This window comes from Falco biarmicus, chromosome W (assembly GCF_023638135.1).
Source record: "Falco biarmicus isolate bFalBia1 chromosome W, bFalBia1.pri, whole genome shotgun sequence".
Lineage (NCBI taxonomy): Eukaryota > Metazoa > Chordata > Aves > Falconiformes > Falconidae > Falco > Falco biarmicus.
This window is the reverse complement of record NC_079310.1, coordinates 5,842,610-5,862,593: the sequence shown is the minus strand read 5'-3', so window position 1 is coordinate 5,862,593 and position 19,984 is coordinate 5,842,610. Positions and strand designations below refer to the sequence as shown.

General features: G+C 39.9%; 1 protein-coding gene across 1 annotated transcript in view; it reads left to right on the top strand.

Annotated features, from left to right (window-relative positions):
• The window catches only part of LOC130142155 (BDNF/NT-3 growth factors receptor-like), a 247,741-nt gene that overhangs the window by 25,081 nt on the left and 202,676 nt on the right, over positions 1 to 19,984 (top strand). The window contains 3 exon segments of the mRNA XM_056323638.1: positions 3,547 to 3,615; positions 5,357 to 5,511; positions 17,756 to 17,892. Coding sequence (XP_056179613.1) covers positions 3,547 to 3,615; positions 5,357 to 5,511; positions 17,756 to 17,892 — 361 coding nt within the window.

Sequence of the window (19,984 nt, the reverse complement as noted above, 5' to 3'; positions counted from 1 at the left end):
GCAATCGTAGACAGTTTGATGAAACTGGCAGAAAAAACTGAAACGCCAGTCTCACGGCAGGCAGTAGTTGATCTGCTATGTTGGAGTCGCCGCCGTGGTTACCTTGCTTCTACGCAAGATGTATATAATAATGAAACATGGAAGAAAATAGGAGAGGACTTATGGGAATCTGTGCAAGTCGGGACTAAGGGGGTAAAGACTTTGGCTCGCACGTATCGGGCTGTACGGGGTATGGTCGCGCAGTTACACGGTGAGGCGCAAGTCGCTGCAGCTGTTAAAGCTGCAGTGCGGTCTCCCGGCGATCCTACTGCTCAGTCGGAGGAAGAGCCAGAGGGACAACCTCCGTGTGAAAATCCCCCCGATTATACATCCAAAGCTTATCCAGTACTGACCACTGCTGAACGAATAGCGTGGGGATTAGATGATGAATTACCACCCTGGTGTCCTAAAAAGGAACAAGCGGCGAGCGGCGGCGTGCGGCCCGGCAGGCCCCGTCCCGGCCGCGGTTTCTCTCCAAGGCGGCACCCCACCCCACCCCACCCCCCCCTCCGATCGGCGCCATGGCGATGCAAGCGGCCAAGCGAGCTGACATCTGGCTGCCCCCAGAGGTCAATAGGATCCTTTATATTCGGAACCTGCCGTATAAAATCACAGCGGAGGAAATGTATGATATCTTTGGGAAATACGGACCTATTCGACAAATCAGAGTTGGAAACTCTCCTGAAACAAGAGGAACAGCTTAAGCTTCTCAAGGAAAAATACGGACTTGATTACAAACCCACCAAAAAAAAAAAAAATAAAAAAAAAATGCTTCAGATGTCACCGACAAGAAATGCGTTTCTGCTTTGAACTAGCAAACATCTCTGTGTTTAAAAAGAAGCCTTTTTGCCTTGATGGAGATAATTTATTCTGTATTCTGTATTTATGCTGTATTCTGAATGTGGAAATTGGTTGGGACTAGGAGGCTGGCTTAAAGGCATTTTGCAAACGGGATTATTATTTTTGATCATTATTGTAATAATAGTTTCTTGATCAAAACCAGCCAAAATTATTTGTAAGCATTAGGCATATCTGAAGAGAATGCCTTTATTTGAATCAGCAGTTAAGGTGTAGTTTAGTCTGATGCTGTGGTTTTATCTGCTTCTGGTGAATTTTTGAAGTGATGAAATCAGAGATACTAAGAGTTATGAGGTAATAAGGTAATAATCTAAGTAAGGGTGCTGTCTTTTATATCTACAAGTGCAATATGCTTTTATGTAGCAGAGAGAAACTTTAACAATAATGTTGCTTGAGCGAGATGTGCATGTGACAACTTGGGAAAAGGGATATCACAACTGGAGTGCAACAGTGTTTCTATGTCTGGCAGAGTGAAATCTTTCAAGACCTGAGTTTAGACAGTCTAAAATAAGTTGTTAGCATTCAGAAAACCCATCTTAAGCCTCTTTTGCTTACATAGTGTTATGGAAGTCAACTGCTATTGTAGAGAATTAATGATTTTTAATACATATTAACAAATACTACTATTTTAACTTGAGGCAGTTGAGTGAAAAATACTCACGTGTAGCATTTGAGGGAATGTCAGCATAAATCGCACTTACATTAAGACTGCATTTTTAATTACTGTACTCGTTAAGATTCAATGATGCCATAAGGCTAAGGCCTTTTATCACAGATTGGTTCTGAACTAAAAGGTGTGTGCACATGTAGATATGCACATTTGTGTTATTTTCCTTAATTGGCTACCCTTATATACACTGGCCTGATTTTGAGCCTTTGGGAGTAAACTATACGGCTATAAATCAATCATATTGGGGTTGGTTAGATCGGCAGTATAATGACATGAATCATGGCCTTGGAGATAACTGTACCTGGTGGAATACTACACTTATCAAAAATATGTATTTTTTGCAACAGTTGATTTACCGTTTAAATGTATCAATTTATTTACCTCAACAAGAATTGAGGGTGGTTGAGGGATTTATTGAAACAAGGTCTGTCTATATTGTTGTTTGTTATTCTTTTGTTACTTTTAGTGCCTTGCCTTTTACAATGTTTTCAGAGCTGTGTGGAACGCAGTATTAATGCTGTGTTTAAAAAGAAAGGGGGAGGTGTTGGGGCTCTTGCTGTATTGAATGATTATACTGAACTCTGAAGCAAGTGGAAAAATACTGAAGAGATAAGACGAGGTTACGACCAGAACAGTGGGATGAAGAAAAAGGAGCAAATTGCAGATGTTTGCACAAAACCAAGGCCGACAGGACGCGATAAGAAGAACTAGGAGACCGCAGAAAGGAGCCTATGTGCCAGAACAAGCAGAAACAGAAATCATCCCAGTAAACAATTGTTAACCAATCATATTATTATATGCTTGTAAGATAGCCAATCACATTATCGCACGTTTATAGAATGCCTTATAAAAGTTTACCTGGTTTGTACAATAAACGGATCAGATCTTGAACTCCGTGAGTATTCGTATCTGACTCCCGCTCGCCCGAAATGCCCGCAGCAATTGTTTGCTAGAAGGAATCAACAAAAGTATAGTAAATAAAATCTCTTAAAGATTCTGTTCTAAATGTTTATAAAATGTATCCCCATAATTTCTCTGAAAATTATCTTGTACTCAGAGATCAAGGGCTGAAAGTAGGGGGAATAAACACTGGGTTTTAGCCAGGGAGCAGGGGGAAGAGGTTTAATCCCTGTTTTAAATGCTATGCAACTTAAAATATGGAGACCCTATTTCACTTCTATAATACCACATAAAACTCGTGGTATTTTGGCTCATAATGCTGATTTGCACTACACTATTGTCAATTTTACAGTTTAATGCTCTCACTATCTTTAATTTGTGGACTGGTAAGACTATGGAAACTCAGCATTATTTTGGTTTGGAGAAAACATTTTTGTAAACTTAGGAAGGGGAGCATTTCTGATTCAGATGAGCATTTCTTTGCTCTGCATAATGGGAGAGGACCTTTCATTTAATTAGCACTGGAAACTGGAAACTGTAAACACTTAATTGACATAAAAAACCCCAATATAGGCATTTTACATTTTTGCTTTTGATCTTTCCTGTGGGTGCATATTGCACATGTAATTTGAACATAATAAATAAAAGTCTCTGATGTGGATGTGTGCTAGTACGTGAGTACAGAGTTTGGTGCACTATCAAAGAAAGGGATACAACCATTTAACTTATGAATAAATTAAGCATATAATTAACACCTGGACTTTACATAATACTTGTGAAACACAATTAAATCTGATGCTTTTCTGTAATGAACACAAGTGCTTTAAGTGAAAATATTGACCCCCTGTTGAGTTTGATTTTAAGGAATATAACTTCAGCCACAGGTTGGATTCAAATCCTTGAAACCCATCAAACTGTAAAAAGAGATGGAATACTATTCCTTTCCCACTGAAGTTAAAGGAATAAGGACTTTTTAGAGCTGGTTTAGGCTCTTCATTGTTTTTTTTTGACACACAAACTGTATTGGGAGTGTAAGAAGAAACAGCCCTAATTAATACAATTTTTCTGTTTTCCCATAGCAATTTATCCAGAAACAAGCTCTCAAGTTTGTCCAAGAAGCCTTTTCACCATCTGGGTTTGTCTGATCTGTAAGTTGTCATTTTTTAAAATAAAGTTTATTTATGGCTAGCAATGAAAGGACTTTGAAGTTTGTTATTTTGAAGCTACAGGTCCATCAAAGACTAGAAATTAAATTCTGATCCAAAGAAGGTCTCAAATATGTTGCCAGTGACATAAGTGCAGAGAGATTTTAATTCCAGGCCTTCAGAAAAGATCACATTTATCTTTTAACATAAATTTATAGATCAAAATAGCTTTTCCCCTTCAACTTTAAAATACTTTAAATGAGATTATTTCACACAAAACTACTGGTGCTTGTATTAAATATTTGAGCTAGTAAAAAATACAGCCATCTACAGATCACAGGTTCATAGAATGGTTTGGGTTAGAAGAGACCTTATAGATCATCTATTTTCAAACCTCCTGCCATGGGCAAGGACATCTTCTACTAGACCAGGTTGCTCAAAGCCACATCCAACCTGGCTTTGAACACTTCCAGGGATGGGACATCCACAACTTCTCTGGGTAACCTGTTCCAGTGTCTCACCACTCTCATAGTGAAGAATTTCTTCCTTATATCTAGTCTAAATCTACCCTCTTTCAATTTAAAGCCATTCCCGCTTGTCCTATCACTACATGCCCTTGTAAAAAGTCCTTTTCCAGCTTTCTTGTAGGCCCCTTTAGGTACTGGCAGGCTGCTATAAGGTCTCCCTAGAGCCTTCTCTTCTCTAGTTTGAACAACCCCAACTCTCTCAGCCTGTCTTCATAGGAGAGGTGCTCCAGCCCTCTGATCATCTTTGTGGCCTCCTCTGGACTCACTCCAACAGGTCCATGTTTGATTTGCTAATCAGTGATTTAAATTTCATACAACATGCTATATAGCTAGATTATACTATACATTTCTGTTTCAGGGCCATTTTTTCAGTTATTATTTCTACATTACATAGGGCCTTTACTGTGATAGTTTTTCAGAGTAATATACATGATGAATCTTTAAGGTTGTGTGAAATCCTTTTTTATGATTAGAGTAAGAATTTGCCTGGCTCTGTAAAGAATTTATCCACTTAACTGTGGCGTATGAAGGCACGGACTCAGGTTGTGGTGCAACCAAAGATGCTTTATTGTGCAGAGAAGGTCATATTTATATCTCTGAGCTCGGATACAAATTCCAGCTGTATGTTCCACCAGGCTTGGGGTGGAAGCTGTTCATACAGTTACATAGCTATATATGGTTATAAACATGCAAACACCTTTTGGCCAGATAAACATGTTTTTCTTTCTTACTTTCCTTCATAAGAACCAGCTGTTTTCTTACTTCCCATTAGTAACGATCAGATAGTCTCCATCTTCCTCTCCCACACTTAACAGCAATAAGCTTTTTCCGGAGTGGTCTTTCTGAGATAGTTGAGCAGAGTCTATCATACGAGAGAAAAATTTGTGATGTGTTTAGCTGCTATGAAATAAAATGGATCTTAGTGGAAAGCCCAATTCTCCAGGCACTCCTGATTTACACCAGTAAATTTGAGATAGGGATTCAGCCCCCTGTGTGATCTCTCTGATCTGTAGCAGGATGGATTCTTAATTGGTGCAGACAGAGCTTCATTTTCTACAAAGAAACCATATCTACTTACAGTTTGCACTGCACTGAGGTCTTTGATCCATACCTTTTTAAAGTAGAGTTCAACTTTCAGTTTTACCTGCATGAGTACTTTGAATTTTTTTTCTATATGCATGATACGTTCTTAAGAAATTGTTTGATTTTTGCTGTAGGATATTGCTGGACAATCCATTCAAGTGTTCCTGTGAAATTATGTGGATCAAGAAATTTCAAGAGACCAAGTTTTACAGAGAAACTTGGGATTTATATTGCATAGATGACAGCACCAAGAGAACATCCTTGCTGGATATGAAGGTCCCAAACTGCGGTAATACTCTTTTAACATAAAGTTCTTACTAAGATATTGTGAGAAAGAAAAAATAAACATGCTTTTTGACAAGATACCCATCAAGATGACAACAGTGCTGCTAAAGGAAAAGTTTTTTAGGGGGTAATATTAACCACTCACCGGTCTTTTATGCCACATGGAATAATTTTGGGAGCTTCACATAAAGCCTTTTTTTTCCTTGAACCTTTAAAAACATACTGTTATTCAAGTGCAGGAAAACAGAGTATCAATTACAGATAACACACAAGAATTATATAAAATGCATGTACCTTTATTGAACAAAATAGTAGTGCTTCCAAGCTGAACAGACACAAGGTTTTGCTTCCTTGAATTTTTTTTTCAGTTATGTGAGGTAAATGAAATCTTTCTTTTCCTTCAAAAATACAAAATCTACTGCTAGGGCTACAGGAAGGAAATTAAAAAAAATGTGCCTACTGAAAGAGAAAAAATTAACAAATAGCTGGTTTTCATGCAGATAAAACTTTGCATAGGCTGTGCAAAAGAGACCTTACAAGCTTAGGTTTGTAGCATTTTGCAGAGTATTATCTTCAGTTAGCTTATATGGATTTGGAAATGGTGGAAAAATGGTGACACTAAGGCCATCCCCTTTGTTTTTTGAATGCAACTTCAATTCCTGTATTTAGTCCTGGAACAGCTGGTGGAATATTTCACCTGATAGTTGAAGAGATACTCTTCCTCTGTGGATGGGGGCAGAGCTCAGGTATTTCTGATTTGATGTGAAGCCTATTGAAGTCTGGAGTTTTCTTTGTGGGATGGGGTGCTGGGGTGCTCAGTGGCAGTCAGATAAGAGGAAAAGAGCAGGGTTTCCTCACAGAGGGCTGATTTGGACTGGGAAAGCTGTAAGCAAAGGTGAATGTCAGGAGGAACAAACAAATTCTACCTTTCTTTCTTCCATTGTTGCCTACTGAGCGCCCTTCTCTCCAATGGCTATACGGAGGGTGCAACACTCTCTGATTGCAGTCACTGGTGAGTTAGAGCCATGGAGGGGACCTACTGTGGACCCAGTATGTGCTGTGTTTAATGATACTAATGCATAACCTGTGTTGGTGGACTTATGTACTGCAGGGTCTGGTCTGATTTACCTGAAATGGGAGATGATACTGAGTTGAGCTAAATTGACCTGATTGGCTGCTCCAGCTGGATGGACTAGAAGGTAGATTCATCTGCCAGGTGTTGAAAGGTCTCCTGCTGGAGTGAAATCAATTCACACAAAATGGGAGTGACAGCATAGCCTCTCTTAATGTCCTTGCCCAGCATATCTAGAAACTGCTAGGTAGCTAGGATTTTCCTTTGAAAATTCTCAGTGTTAAATTCCCTGAATTAAATGTGTAAGACATTATTTCCTTCTCTTGAATTCTTTAGAATCTGCAGCCCCAGCAGACTTGTTTCTGACCTCTTGATGCTATGTAGATGCTATGTGTACACATGTGCACATCCTGTGGACATATCTTAATTAAAATACTTGGCATGAGAAGAGAAGGTAGCACTTCAAACTAGAGGGGGAAGAGGAGGAGGAAAGATGCCCTTGACTGTGAGCATTTATGACATTCAGACTGAAGTATCAGTATGTGGAATTTTGCATATGAGGAATGAGTCTTTTGCTGAAGAGCTGTGAATGTTAGCACAGGCCTGCAAATTATTCCCACATTTGGTTTAATATTAATTTACAGGATCCAAATATAACTAGACTTTATACACTCTGTATTTTTCTCTCTTTTTCTTCCCCACTACCTCTTCTGGTGAGTTTTTCCCCTTAATTTACTTTTTCTGGTATGAACCAACATAGGACATAGCTTTTTACTTAGAAGAGGTAGATGACAACACAGCCATTTCCTAGATGGAGAATAGGAAGTCCTTGGTGAAAACAAATGACAGTCTTCATGAACATGGCTTGTCTTCTGGAAGATATATCAAACATACAATGTATGGCTGGCATAGATGTTGCTTTCAGCATTTCTGTACATCTTTTTCTTTGTTTAAAAGCACAAGATAGTTTCCAGAAAACCCACTAATGTACTTGGCTTATTTAATTTCTAGCACAGTCTGAAAGGCCAGTAAGTATAACTGAAACAGAGGAAGAAGCCCCTTTTAGCTCCTTTGGATGTCAGCAGTTGTTTTAGGCATGAAGGTCTTTGTGAATTTTGTTAATGAAACATTTTTTAAATTTTTTTTACTGATTGTTTCATCCCATGTCTGGTTTCTCGATTTTTTAATTTTGGGGGATTTTTTAGGTACTAAGCAAACATAGTCTTTTTTTTTTTTTTTCCTTGCAGGAGTTAATTACTTCATAATGTAATAAAGTAGCCTGTATGTGGTAAAAGTCCTGATAATAGGACACCTTACTAATAAATCTCTTCCTGTGAAGTTGGAAGAGACCACTGTGGTTTCTTGGTCATAAGGCTCTGCTTTGTAGATAATTCATGTGAAAATTAAAAAGGTAATTTAATTACTGTTTATATGGTAGAAATCATAGAATCATAGAATGGTTTGGGTTGGAAAGGACCTTTAAAGTTCATCTAGTTCCAACTCCCCTGCCATGGGCAGGAACATCTTTCACTAGACCAGGTTACTCAAAGCCCCATCCAGCCTAGCGTTGAACACTTCCAGGGATGGGGCATCCACAGCTTCTCTGGGCAACCTGTTCCAGTGTCTCACCATCCTCATCGTAAAAAATGTCTTCCTTATGTCCAATCTAAATCTACCCTCTTTCAGTTTAAAACCATCGCCCCTTGTCCTGTCACTACAGGCCTTGGTAAAAAGTCTTTCTCTGTCTTTCTTATAAGACCCCTTTAAGTAGTGAAAGGCTGCAATAAGATGACTCTGGAGTCTTCTCCAGGCTGAACCACCCCAGCTCTCTCAGCCTTTCTTCATGGGAGAGGTGTTCCAGCCCTCTGACCATTGTTGTGGCCCTCCTCTGGACCCGCTCCAACAGGTCCATGTCTTTCCTGTACTGGGGACTCCAGAACTGGAAGCTGTACTCCAGATGGGGTCTCACGAGAGCAGAGTAGAGGGGGAGAGTCACATCCATCAGCCTGCTGGCTACGTTTCTTTTTATGCAGCCCAGGATACAATTGGCATTCTGGACTGCAAGTGCACATTGCTGGCCCATGTGCAGTTTTTCATCCACCAGTATCTCCAAGTCCTTCTCCACAGGGCTATTCTTAATCAGTTCATCCCCTAGTCTATACTGATATTGAGGATTGCCCTGACCCAGGTTCAGGACCTTGCACTTGGCCTTGTTGAACGTCACGAGGTTCATATGTGGCCAACCTCTACCGCCTGACAAGGTCCCTCTAGATGGCATCCCTTCTCTCTAGGGCATCAACTGCACCACTCAGGTTGGTGTCGTTTACAAATTTGCTGAGGGTGAACTCAATCCACTATCTATGTCATTGATATAACTCCATCATAGAAGGCCACTGGATTATTCAGGCACAACTTGCCCTTGGTGAAGCCTTGTTAGCTGTTTCTGATCACTTCCCTACGTTCCATATGTTTTGAGATATATTCCAGGAGTATATATTCCATGATTTTAGCAGGAACAGAGGTGAGACTGACTGGTTGGTAGTTCCCAGGGTCTTCTTTTTTACCCTTTTTAAAAATGAGTGGGATATTTCCCTTTTCTCCAGTCATTGGGGACTTCACCTGACTGCTATGACTTTTCAAATATAACTGAGAGTGGCTTAGTGAGTGGCATCAGCCAATTCCCTCAGGACCCTGGGATGGATATCATTCAGTCCCATGGACTTGTGTATGTTCAGGTTCCTCAGGTAGTCTTGAACCTGATCTATTCTTACGATGGGAGGGAGCTCATTCTCCCAGTATCTGCCTTGAGATTCAGGGACTCAAGAAATGTGGGAAGAGCAATTGCCATTGAAAAATGAGGCAAAAAAAATGCTGACTACCTCAGTTTTCTCCATGTCGGTTTTTACTCGTTCTCCTGTCTTTTTTATCAGGGGATAGTACATTTTCTTTAATCTTGCTTTTTTTTTTTTTTTTTTCCAACATACCTCTAGAAGCTCTTATTATTATTATTCTCATCCCTTGCCATATTCAGCTCCAACTGTGCCTTAGCTTTTCTGATCACATCCCTACACATCTGGGCAGCGCCCCTATATATTTCCCAGGATACACATCCCTGGTTCCACTTCTTATGCGTTTCCTTCTTGCACCGTACTTTGAGCAGGAGGTCCTTACTGAGCCATGCTGGTCTCCTGCCTTCCTTGCTCCAATTCTTACACATGAGAATCGAGAGCTCTTGTGCTCTAAGAAAAATGTCCTGAAAGAGCTGCCAGCTCTGTTCAGCTCCTTTTATCCCCAAGGGCAGTTTCCCAGGGGGTTCCCCGCACTAATTCCTTAAACAGCTGAAAGCTTACCCTCCTAAAATCCAGGGTCTTGACTTTACTCTTCACTTGGCCCATATCCCTCAAGACTGTAAATTCCACCAGGGTATTATTACTACAGCCCAGGCTGCCACCAGTCTTGACCCCTCTAATTAGTTAATCTAGCAACAGGTCTGGCAATGGTTCTCCTCTGGCTGGGCTGTCTATCACCTGGATTAAGAAATTATCCTCGATGCACTCCAAGAGTCTCTTGGACTGCTTACAGCTCGCTGTGCTGCTTTTCCAGCAGATGTCAGGGTGATTGAAGTCCCCTGGCAGATCAGGGCCTTCGAGCACGATGCTTCCTGTAGTTGACGTAAGAATGCTTTGTCAACAGGCTCCCCTTGATTGGGGGTCCTGTAGTAAACACCAACCACGAGGTTCCTTTGTTGGCATGACCCCTAATTTTTTACCCATAAGATCTTGACCTTTTCATCACTGTTTTTCAAAAACAGCTTTGTGTGGTCAATCCATTTTTTTTATTATTTTTTTTTTTACATAGAGGGAAACCCTTGCCCCTCCAGCTTCTTTTGTTTGTTACCTATGCCGCATGCATTGGTATAGAGGCACTTCAGCAGGGCTATCAACCATGTCACCTATTTAGAGGAACACACTCTAATTCCTTTGAGGCATTTCACATGTGTTTCCCTGTTGGTTCCTAATAAATTGGCATCCCCTGGCTCTTCTGAGTTGCTCAAAATTCTGTCCCCTTCCCCTGCTAAATCTGTTCATTAATGAGCTGATTAAAGGCCAGTTACAATTTAGATGCCATCAACTTTGTGATTTCTGTTGTTGACAATTATAATTAGGTGTGTTCTATAACTAGAAGATCCTTTCCAAGAACAATATTAAAAGTGTCAATCAATTAGTTTGATGTTTGCAGCACTATTTTTTCCAACTGCGTTTGGAATGTATTTATGTGTGATGAAAATTGCTGGATTCTTTTAAATTTTAAAGTCACACTTAATTACTATGTCAAAGGTTTTTAAGTTGCATCTACCACAGTTGTATTAGTAGAGCCTTTTGTGTAGAGAAATGATGTGCTTTACTTTTGCCGTTTTCACAGCTGGTGGTCATCCATACAGTGTGGCCACCTACACCTTCCTCTTTCTTGTTTCCAGCTGGTAAATAGCATTAGAAAATCTAGAAAGAGAAGTAAATACTTTGTTCTCATTACTGTTTCTGTAAGTGATGGCTGCGATTGCCACTGGTGCGTTAAATTCCTGGAAGCAAGGCATGTCCTATGTGTGGGGTAAGATCACTTGTAAGTCCATTAGTCTTCTGGAGATCACCTGGAGCTCACTTAATCACAGGGATGCAGGATCAGATTCTTTGGGATGTTATATCAAGTTATTAGTTGCTGCCTCTGGTAAGCATTTGATCGCTGAGCTGCTATTACTGAACTCATTGAAACTGAAGAGGTCTTTTTCTTCTAGTATTTTTGTGTAAGGCCTGTCTTCTACAGTTGTCTCTGCAGCCCCATGTGGATTTTTCTGTTGCTGTAGATCTCAGTCTAATAATGCTGGTAAATCTAGCCAATCTGGTCAATTTAGTTAATCCAAGGAACTGTTTTGTGTATGTTGGTGTGGTGCTTGATCTGGTTTTCAGTTTTGTTTATCCTCCCAGCATTGTAATCTTATTTTTCATGTATTGTTTCTGCAGATGTTTTCTGTCTTTTTATTGGTCATATTTGCTAGCTAAATATACTCACCAAAGTAGCAGAAAAGTACATGAGACTAATTTTTTCTGGATTGTATTGGGTCTGGCTGGGATGGTGTTAACTTTCTCTATAGCAGCCCTCATAGTTCTGTGCTTTGTATTTGTAGCTAGAAGGGTGTTGATAACACACTAATGTTTTGACTACTGCTGAGCAGTGCTCACAGCATCATGCTGTCTCTCCAACCCTGCCCCACCCCCAAAGGACAGTAGGCTGGGGGTGGGCAAGAGGTTGGGAGGGGATATAGCCAGGACAGCTGACTCAAACTGGCTAAAGTGATATTCCATACCATATTATGTCATGCTCAGCAAAAAAAGATAAGAGAAAAAGTGTGTTGGGGGGGCATTAGTTATTAAGACACTTGTTTTCCAAAGCAACTGCTACATATACTGAGGCTCTACTTCCCAGGAAGTGGCTGGACATTGCCTGCTGGTGGGAAGTAGAGAATATTTTTTTGTTTGTTTTCCTTTGCTTTTACATGTGGCTTTTGTTTTTCTTTATTAAACTACCTTTATCTTTACCCATGAGTTTTTCATCTTATTTTCTTCCCCCTGTCCTGCTGAGGAGAGAGAGTGATAGAGTAGCTTGGTGGGCACCTGGCAGCCAGCCAAGTTTAACCCACTACCGAAACTTTGCCATGTAAACCCAATACATTCCACCCCTCACCTCTGTGAATCACATATTTTAAAATTATCATTAAAATGCACATTCATCCATCACACAATCTACAATCTTCACAAGCCTCACTTACATCAACAAAAAGAATTCCCCACATCAAAATCAAAAAACATCATCACAACACCAATAAAAGTGGACAATTTACACATACTCTAACACTTGTCCTTTCACCATAATTACAACAAAAATTCTCCACAATTATTCCACTCTCTAACAATGTTCAGTCCGTGTTTTGCCCATTACATCTCCCAATTACTATCCTTATCTCAAATTCCTCGTGCTCCATGTTGAGCGCCACAAAGGACTGTGTCGAGTTGACCTTTGCTGGCTGCCAGGTGCCCACCAAAGCCACTCTATCGCTCCCTCTCCTCGACAGGACAAGGGGAAAAAATATGATGAAAATCTCACAGGTTGACATAAGGAGAGGGAAATCACTCAGCAATTACTTTCACAGGCAAAACAGGCTCCGCTTGGCCAATCATATCAGAGTAGGATAATGAGAAATAAGAACATATCTTAAAAACACCTTCCCCCCACCCCTCCCTTCTTTCCAAGATCATCTTTACTCCCCACTTCTCTACCTCTTCACCCTGAGTGGCACAGGGGGATGGGGAATGGGGACTGCAGACAGTTCATAACACTTTGTTTCTGTTGCTTCTTCCTCCTCATGCTTTTGCCCTGCTCCAGCGGGGTGTCCCTCCCATGGTAGACGGTCCTGCATGAACTTCTCCAACATGGGTCCTTCCCATGGGCTGCAGTTCTTCAAGAACTGCTCCAGCATGCATCCTTTCCACAGGGTGCAGTCCTTCAGGAACAGACTGCTCCAGTGCGGGTTCCCCTGTGGGGTCACAAGTCCTGCCAGAAAACCTGTTCCAGCATGGGCTCCTCTCCATGGGGCCTCCTTCAGGGTACATCCACCTGCTCCGGCGTGGGGTCCTCCACAGGCTGCAGTGAGAATGTCTGCTCCACCATATTCCTCCATGGGCTGCAGGAGGAACAACCTGCATCACCATGGTCTTCACCATAGGCTGCAGGGGAATCTCTGCTCCTCTGCTCCAGTGTCTTGAGCACCTCCTTCCTCTCCTTCTTCACTGACCTTGGGGTCTGCAGAGTTGTTGCTCTCACATAGTCTCATTCCACTGTCCCAGCTGCTGTTGTGGCAGCATTTTTTACCCCTTAAATATGTTATCACAGAGGTGCTACCATTGTTGCTCCTTCAGTCAGTCTGGGAATCAGATAATTTTTTGTAAGTGTGAAGATAGTTAACTACTGAAATAGCATTTTGGGTGTAATGATGGAGTCCTTTCTTCTTGTTTAAGACCCTCTTTTTCTAAAAGCTGCTGTAGTATATTAGCTAGAACATTGACTTGGTGCTGAGAGATCAGTTACAGACTACAGTTTGTATTAATATTCAGTTATTTCTTAATTAGGTCATATCCTTTCTTTGATAGATATAGTGACAGTTTGGCTCTGCTGAGGGCAGTATAAGTTTTCTGTAGAAAACAGTAAGTAACAGCATGAGGACACTGAAAGCTTTCAAGAGTTCAGACATAAGTTTTTATTAATTTCCATTGACAACTGTGTAGCTAAATGCTGTAGTAGCCTTTAAAAATTTCAGCCAAAATATTTAGTTTTGTTATTGTGGAAGTCCCAGCTGTGCATGGTGAAAATATGAGTATGGCCTAGTATGTCCACGGCCATCAGTTTGCACTAATGATGGTATGTGAAAGTAAATAGCCCACCTACTTAGAGTTTATTACTTCTAAAAGCCTCACATAATATTTAGAGAGACTCAGGTGACATAAATGAGTGTGTGTGTCCGTTGCCTTTTGTTGTGTCCATTTGTGCTGGAGTAAATTGAAGTGACTGCTTATTCTAATCCAGAGCTGCCTATTCCCTGGAACAAAGCATTATTGATGTGAATACGTGTCATGGTTTAACCCACCTGGCAGCTAAGCCAGTTTAATAGGTAAAGCAAAAGCAAAATAAGGAATTCATTCATTACTTCTCATTGGCAAGCAGATGTTTAGCCATTTCCAGGAAATCAAGACCCTATTGTCCAAAACATGGAATTGTTCACCCAGTGTGCAAGAGCTAATCAACACACAGAGTCGAGGTATTTCTTTACTACAGATTTGCACAAAGCTGGGGGCTAGGTGGTATTCTACAAAGCAAGCCCAAACTTCAGAAGAACAAGAATAATATTTATGCAATCTACTTATACATATGTATTTTCCAAACTCTACCTAAAAGATACTCTTGATAATTTGTTATGCACGGTAGTTTTCTGTTGGTCTATATATCTCTCACTTCGATTTAAAGTTACAGTGTATTTTTAATTTACTACACATGTCCGAGGGAGGTGAGGGTGTGAGTCTTTTAGTCATGAATTGAGTTGGTGGTTGCGATCTCCCCCTGCCGCCTTTACATTTCCCCTAGTTACAACCTCATTCTGTTGACTTCTTGTCTTTGTTGCAATTAACTGGCTGCTGGCACTTCCTGGGTTAGGTTGTTCTCCTTATCAGGCTTTTAGTTCTCCTTCAAGGGGACAGTCATTAATACAAAGTTACAGATACATGACTAACCTAACTTCACTAGAAGAAGAGAATCATTTCATGTTGACAACAATAAGATAATGGCGATTGAATGCATAGCTAGGCATCACTATCACAGATAATGGTTACGTGGTGAGACGAAACGCCACAACTCCAAACGTTCTCCCCTTCCTCCTTCCTCCCTATGGCTTTTATTACTGACCATGACATAATATGGTATGCAATATCCCTTTGGTCAGTTGGGATCAGATGTTCCGGCTGTGTCCCATTCCAGCTTCTTGTGCACCCCCAGCCTACTTGCTGGCAGGACAGTGTGAGAAGCAGGAGAGGCCTTAAAGCTGTTGAAGCACTGCTCAGCAATAGCTAAAACATTGGTGTGTTAACACTGTTTTCATTACAAATCCAAAACATAGCCCCATACAAGCTGCTGTGAAGAAAATTAACTCTATCCCATACAAAACCAGTACATTATGAAAACAGATTGTCTCTATGCAGTGAAATAACATAGATATTATACATCTATACACAGTGAAAGGCATTTTTTTTAGTGTACACTTTTAATACATCTACTAAACTGCATAACTCTGTTAGAATTTAAAATTCATTGTAGCAAGTTCTATCCTCCCTTTTTTGAAGAGTATGAAAAACTTTGGATAGATTATTGAAAAAAACGGGACATGAGAAAAATAAATAAAACAGAGTGGTTTTAAGAAGATAATTCAGAAACTTTCTTTTCCTTGTCCTATCAGAACAGGGAACGAGCAATGAATTTGAACAGAGACAAATTTCAGAACTGATATAAGGAAATACTTTTGCATGCAGCCTTGATAATATACCTGTGAAACTCATTGCTCCAGAAAGCTGAAAATTATGTCATGGCTATCTTGCGTGATATTCTTATGCTACCATATAAACTTACTGTGCTGGCAGTATACAAAAGTATGCAAACCTATTGTCTGATTGCTTATATAATTTGCTGTGTACAAAGTTCTTTAAAATGTGCATCCATATAAACGGAACTGGTCATCTAAACCCCCTGTATTTAAACGAATTAAGATATGAATAAATTCAGCTGGATTAGAAATCTTTATAATTGTGTAGGTGTCAAAATGCTACTGATTCATATAAATGGTCTCACACTACACTGAACACATGTATTGAACATATGTTTCTGTTAGGGAACATTGGAGTTTTTTATATGCAATATTTGTCAGTACAGGTTTTGCTGCTTGGTCTCACTGCTTTACTCCTAAGTTCAGTGTATCACCTTTTCTAGATATGTCTTATGCTATTATCTTCTTTTTTCAAATACAGCTCAACTAGTGTGTGTTCTGCTGTGGTGCAGTCTGGGTACCACTTGAAATAGAAGCCAAAATGGTTGTGCATTAAAGTTCACCAACACAAAATATACAACCAGAAAAATTAATCCCAAAGCAATTATTTTATGTGTTTCTTTCTTACCCACCTCTTATGACTCGGAAAGGGAATAAATTCTGTTATCTGAGAGGATAAATTGCAAGTCAAACTTGCCTGGAATTGTTGATGAGAAATGCCTCATAATTGAGGGTAAGGATTCTTACAATGTGTAGGAGCTCCAAATGATGGTACAGTATCTCTGAAGAAATATCCAATATGTTATGTAATTATTTGCTATGCAAATAAATATGATGTGAGGTCTTGCATGCCTAAAGTCTTTTGACATTCCTGGCAATATTTTTGAAGAGGGCCAGACCCAAAGTAGTCTATAATGTGTTGGGGTTTTGGAAGTACTCAGCATATTGGTGCTGTTACTCTTTTGAAAGTTCCCGTTGCTTTGGGTGCTGAAGAATGAGAAAAATGAGATATGAAGTGGTGGGAGAGTCCTGGCACTTGAAAAAGCTAGGCTGGCTTACTGGTGAGTGGTATCATCTTGCAGCTTTTCTTCTTTCCCTCTGTTTTGAGGGCAATAGCTAAGTCTGCTGAAGCGCCCTGGATAGCAGGCAGCTCTGTGCGGTTGCTGATCCTCTCTTCTGTCCTTTCTCTCCTCTGGTTTGATCTGTTCAGGGCCTTGTTTTCCTCTTGTGCACTTTGTACTTGGAGATCTAGGTTTTGCTGTGCTGTCTATGAGCTCTGTATATGAGAGGGAAGGCTTCAATCTCTTATTCAAGGGTCCTCAAACTTTTTAAACAGGGGGCCGGCGCACGGATGAAGTGGCAGGAGGTCATCTGCGGCTGCTTGGTTTCCCCCCCCAACCCCCTGCGGGGGGGGGGGGGGGGCGGGGGGGTTCTGTAAATACCGGGGGCCGGATCGAGGACCCTGGGGGGCCGTATCCAGCCCGCGGGCCATAGTTTGAGGACCCCTGTCTTATGTGATACCATGGGGTAATGGGATTTTCATGTTAACTGTAGTAGAGAATAGTAAGAATACCACAATGTGAATTAGTCCCTGGAAAATAGAGATTTCATTGCAACTGCTACAACAGAGATAGACTAAATTTAATGTGTTAAAAAATGAAGGGATCTTTTTTTTTTTGGATGTTAAAACCTGAAGTTAACTACTATTTGTCCACCTAAAATATTTACCTCTATAATTAGCTTAATGTATTTCTGTATGCTAGAATGTTTCCTTTGGATGTGAAATGAAGGAGGCCCAAAAAAATTTATGTAGCAGCTTAAGGACTGTATTTATATATCTCCAACAATGCTGTTTGTACTTCCTTACTGAACAATAACTGACCACAGTGAATTTTAAGTAAGCAGTGATTTTGATTGCATTTATACATTTCCCATAGAACTGAGCAGTATCTATTTCTGGCAAACACAAATATCCATGTGGTGGGGTTTTTTAGGGGGTGTTTTTCGTTTTTTGTTTTATTTTTGCTTGTATCATAGACTTGCCCTCAGCAAAATTAAGCAGTTACAACATCACCGTGGTGGAAGGAAAGAACATCACATTGTACTGTGATACTACTGGAGGGCCGCCCCCTAATGTATCCTGGGTGCTCACTAATCTTGTTTCAAATCATGAGGTAAGTCTCATATTCAAATACGTGGTAATTCAGAGACATCTGCCAAAGGGTGAAATAAAGCCTTTTCTCTAACTTTAATTAACTTTTTATAAAAAATATGAAATAGTAAATTAATGTTAGGATTACATTTATTTCCAATTACTTTCAATCCATGGTGACTGCTGCAGTGCTTTTGGAAAATCACAAACATTCATTCCTCGAGAAACTGATTTGCACTTAAGTTTTTGGATATTCTTTTGTAAATGAGAGTGCTGTAATTTCATGGAAGTAATGTAGTGAATCAGGATACTGAAGCTTAAGTACTTTCTTATTATCACAAATACCTGCATAGAGAGAACAAGTCCAATCTAATTGTGAGAAAAGCTTTGTCTCTCTAATTTTATTATATTTTTAGGTTGAAATCTTGGTGTGCTGGAACTTTTGTTGCAAATATTAATTACTTTGTAGTTTGTTTCATTTTCCGTTAACAAAACAAAATAACAAGATAGTCATGAAAGCCAAAGTCAAGGTTTTACTATGGCAAAATTTTCTTATGATGTATGAAATTGTTTCCTCAATAAACCCATCCAGACAGTGGGAATTTTGTTTCCTGAGATCCTGGTGTTCTGTGGACCTGCCTTAGACTGTGTGCGCAGTGGGTATATACTGATTAAGTTCTTTCTGATGGAGATGTTGATAAGAAGCATTTAAACAGGTCTTCAACATGCAGCTGTTGACCTCCTAAATTGCTGTTATTTACATTGTGTAAGACCCTCTGTTATTTACAGTTTTATGGCATCAGCTCCCCTGCATTCATGAGAGTATAGACTGCCTAAAGCTTTCTGGCCTGTACAAAATGTGTGATGTGCACTTCCAAAACTGTTCCTGCAGTATGGAAGAGACAGGACCTCTGGGGTCTCTTAACCTCTGCACTTTCTTCACGGAGGTCATTACATTAGGCTTATGTAGAATTTGACTAGCCTGTCTTTCAGCTTTCATAAGAGCTTTGCAGAGCTCTAGTTTTATTTTTCAACTTTTCTCTAATGTGTAAAACTACCCAAATGCATCAATTATCAACAAGAACAAGAAATTAAAACAGTTTGAGGAATTTATGCAGTTGTGTTTTTTTATATTTCTTTTTTTGTTGTTGAGTCATGAGCTAAGACAAATGTGGGATACTATTCAAAAAGTAAGATCATCTCATTTTTTAACCTCCCTGTCTTTCAAATACCATGTTCAGTTTGCTTTGAGCTTTCCTGAAAAGCTTTTTTATCCTGACATAACTTTGTGAGAGAGGCTTATAAAATAGCTGTTAAGCACAGTAGTCTTTTCAGTAGCAGAAGAATGAGTGCCTTATAAATCTCATTTGCCATTCACAACTTTCCTTTTCTGTGAGTGTTGGTTTTGGTTTCCTTTTTCTCACTTTAATGTCTTTGTTTCTGCCTCCCTTTTCTTAACCTTCTATGCTGCTTCTGTCTGGTTTTCTTTCCTGTTTTACAAGGAGAAATGTTAGCAAAAGTGAAAACCATTCTTCAGTCCTGGAACATTAACCACACTCTCAGCTTTTATGCTGATGTATAAGTTCATTAATGTCAGTTAGATTTTTCTTGTTATATGTTTCAGCCTGAGCCTGCAATTGAAGCCCTGTAATTTGGAGAGTTGTACATGGAGAAGTGTGCATTGGGGTGTTGTTTTTTCCATTCCTCCTGCCCCAGTGTCACAGTGAAATCAATGGGATGTTTGACTTAAGTGGATTTAAGGTGTTATCTCAATGTTTAAAATTCTGGTCCTGCAATCCTGTATGCAGGAGTGTTCCCACATGTCCCCATTGTCTACCACTGGAAGTCACTGTGGTTTTACAGGTGTAGCATATCATTTGCTTGTGTTCAGTGCAGCATCAAAGCATATGTGTACAATAAGTATCCCAAAAGGCATTTTTTAAACAATCATCCTAATTGTTGCTCATTTTCCAAATTTGTTTTGGTTCCTTTCCTTTTTAATAAAACAATCTTGCATTTTGTGAAAAATTCAAGTATGGAAATAGTAATTATTTGGCTGTAATTATAAAGACCTCACTTAACAGAAGCTTTAACAACTAGCTTTGCTAGCTGAT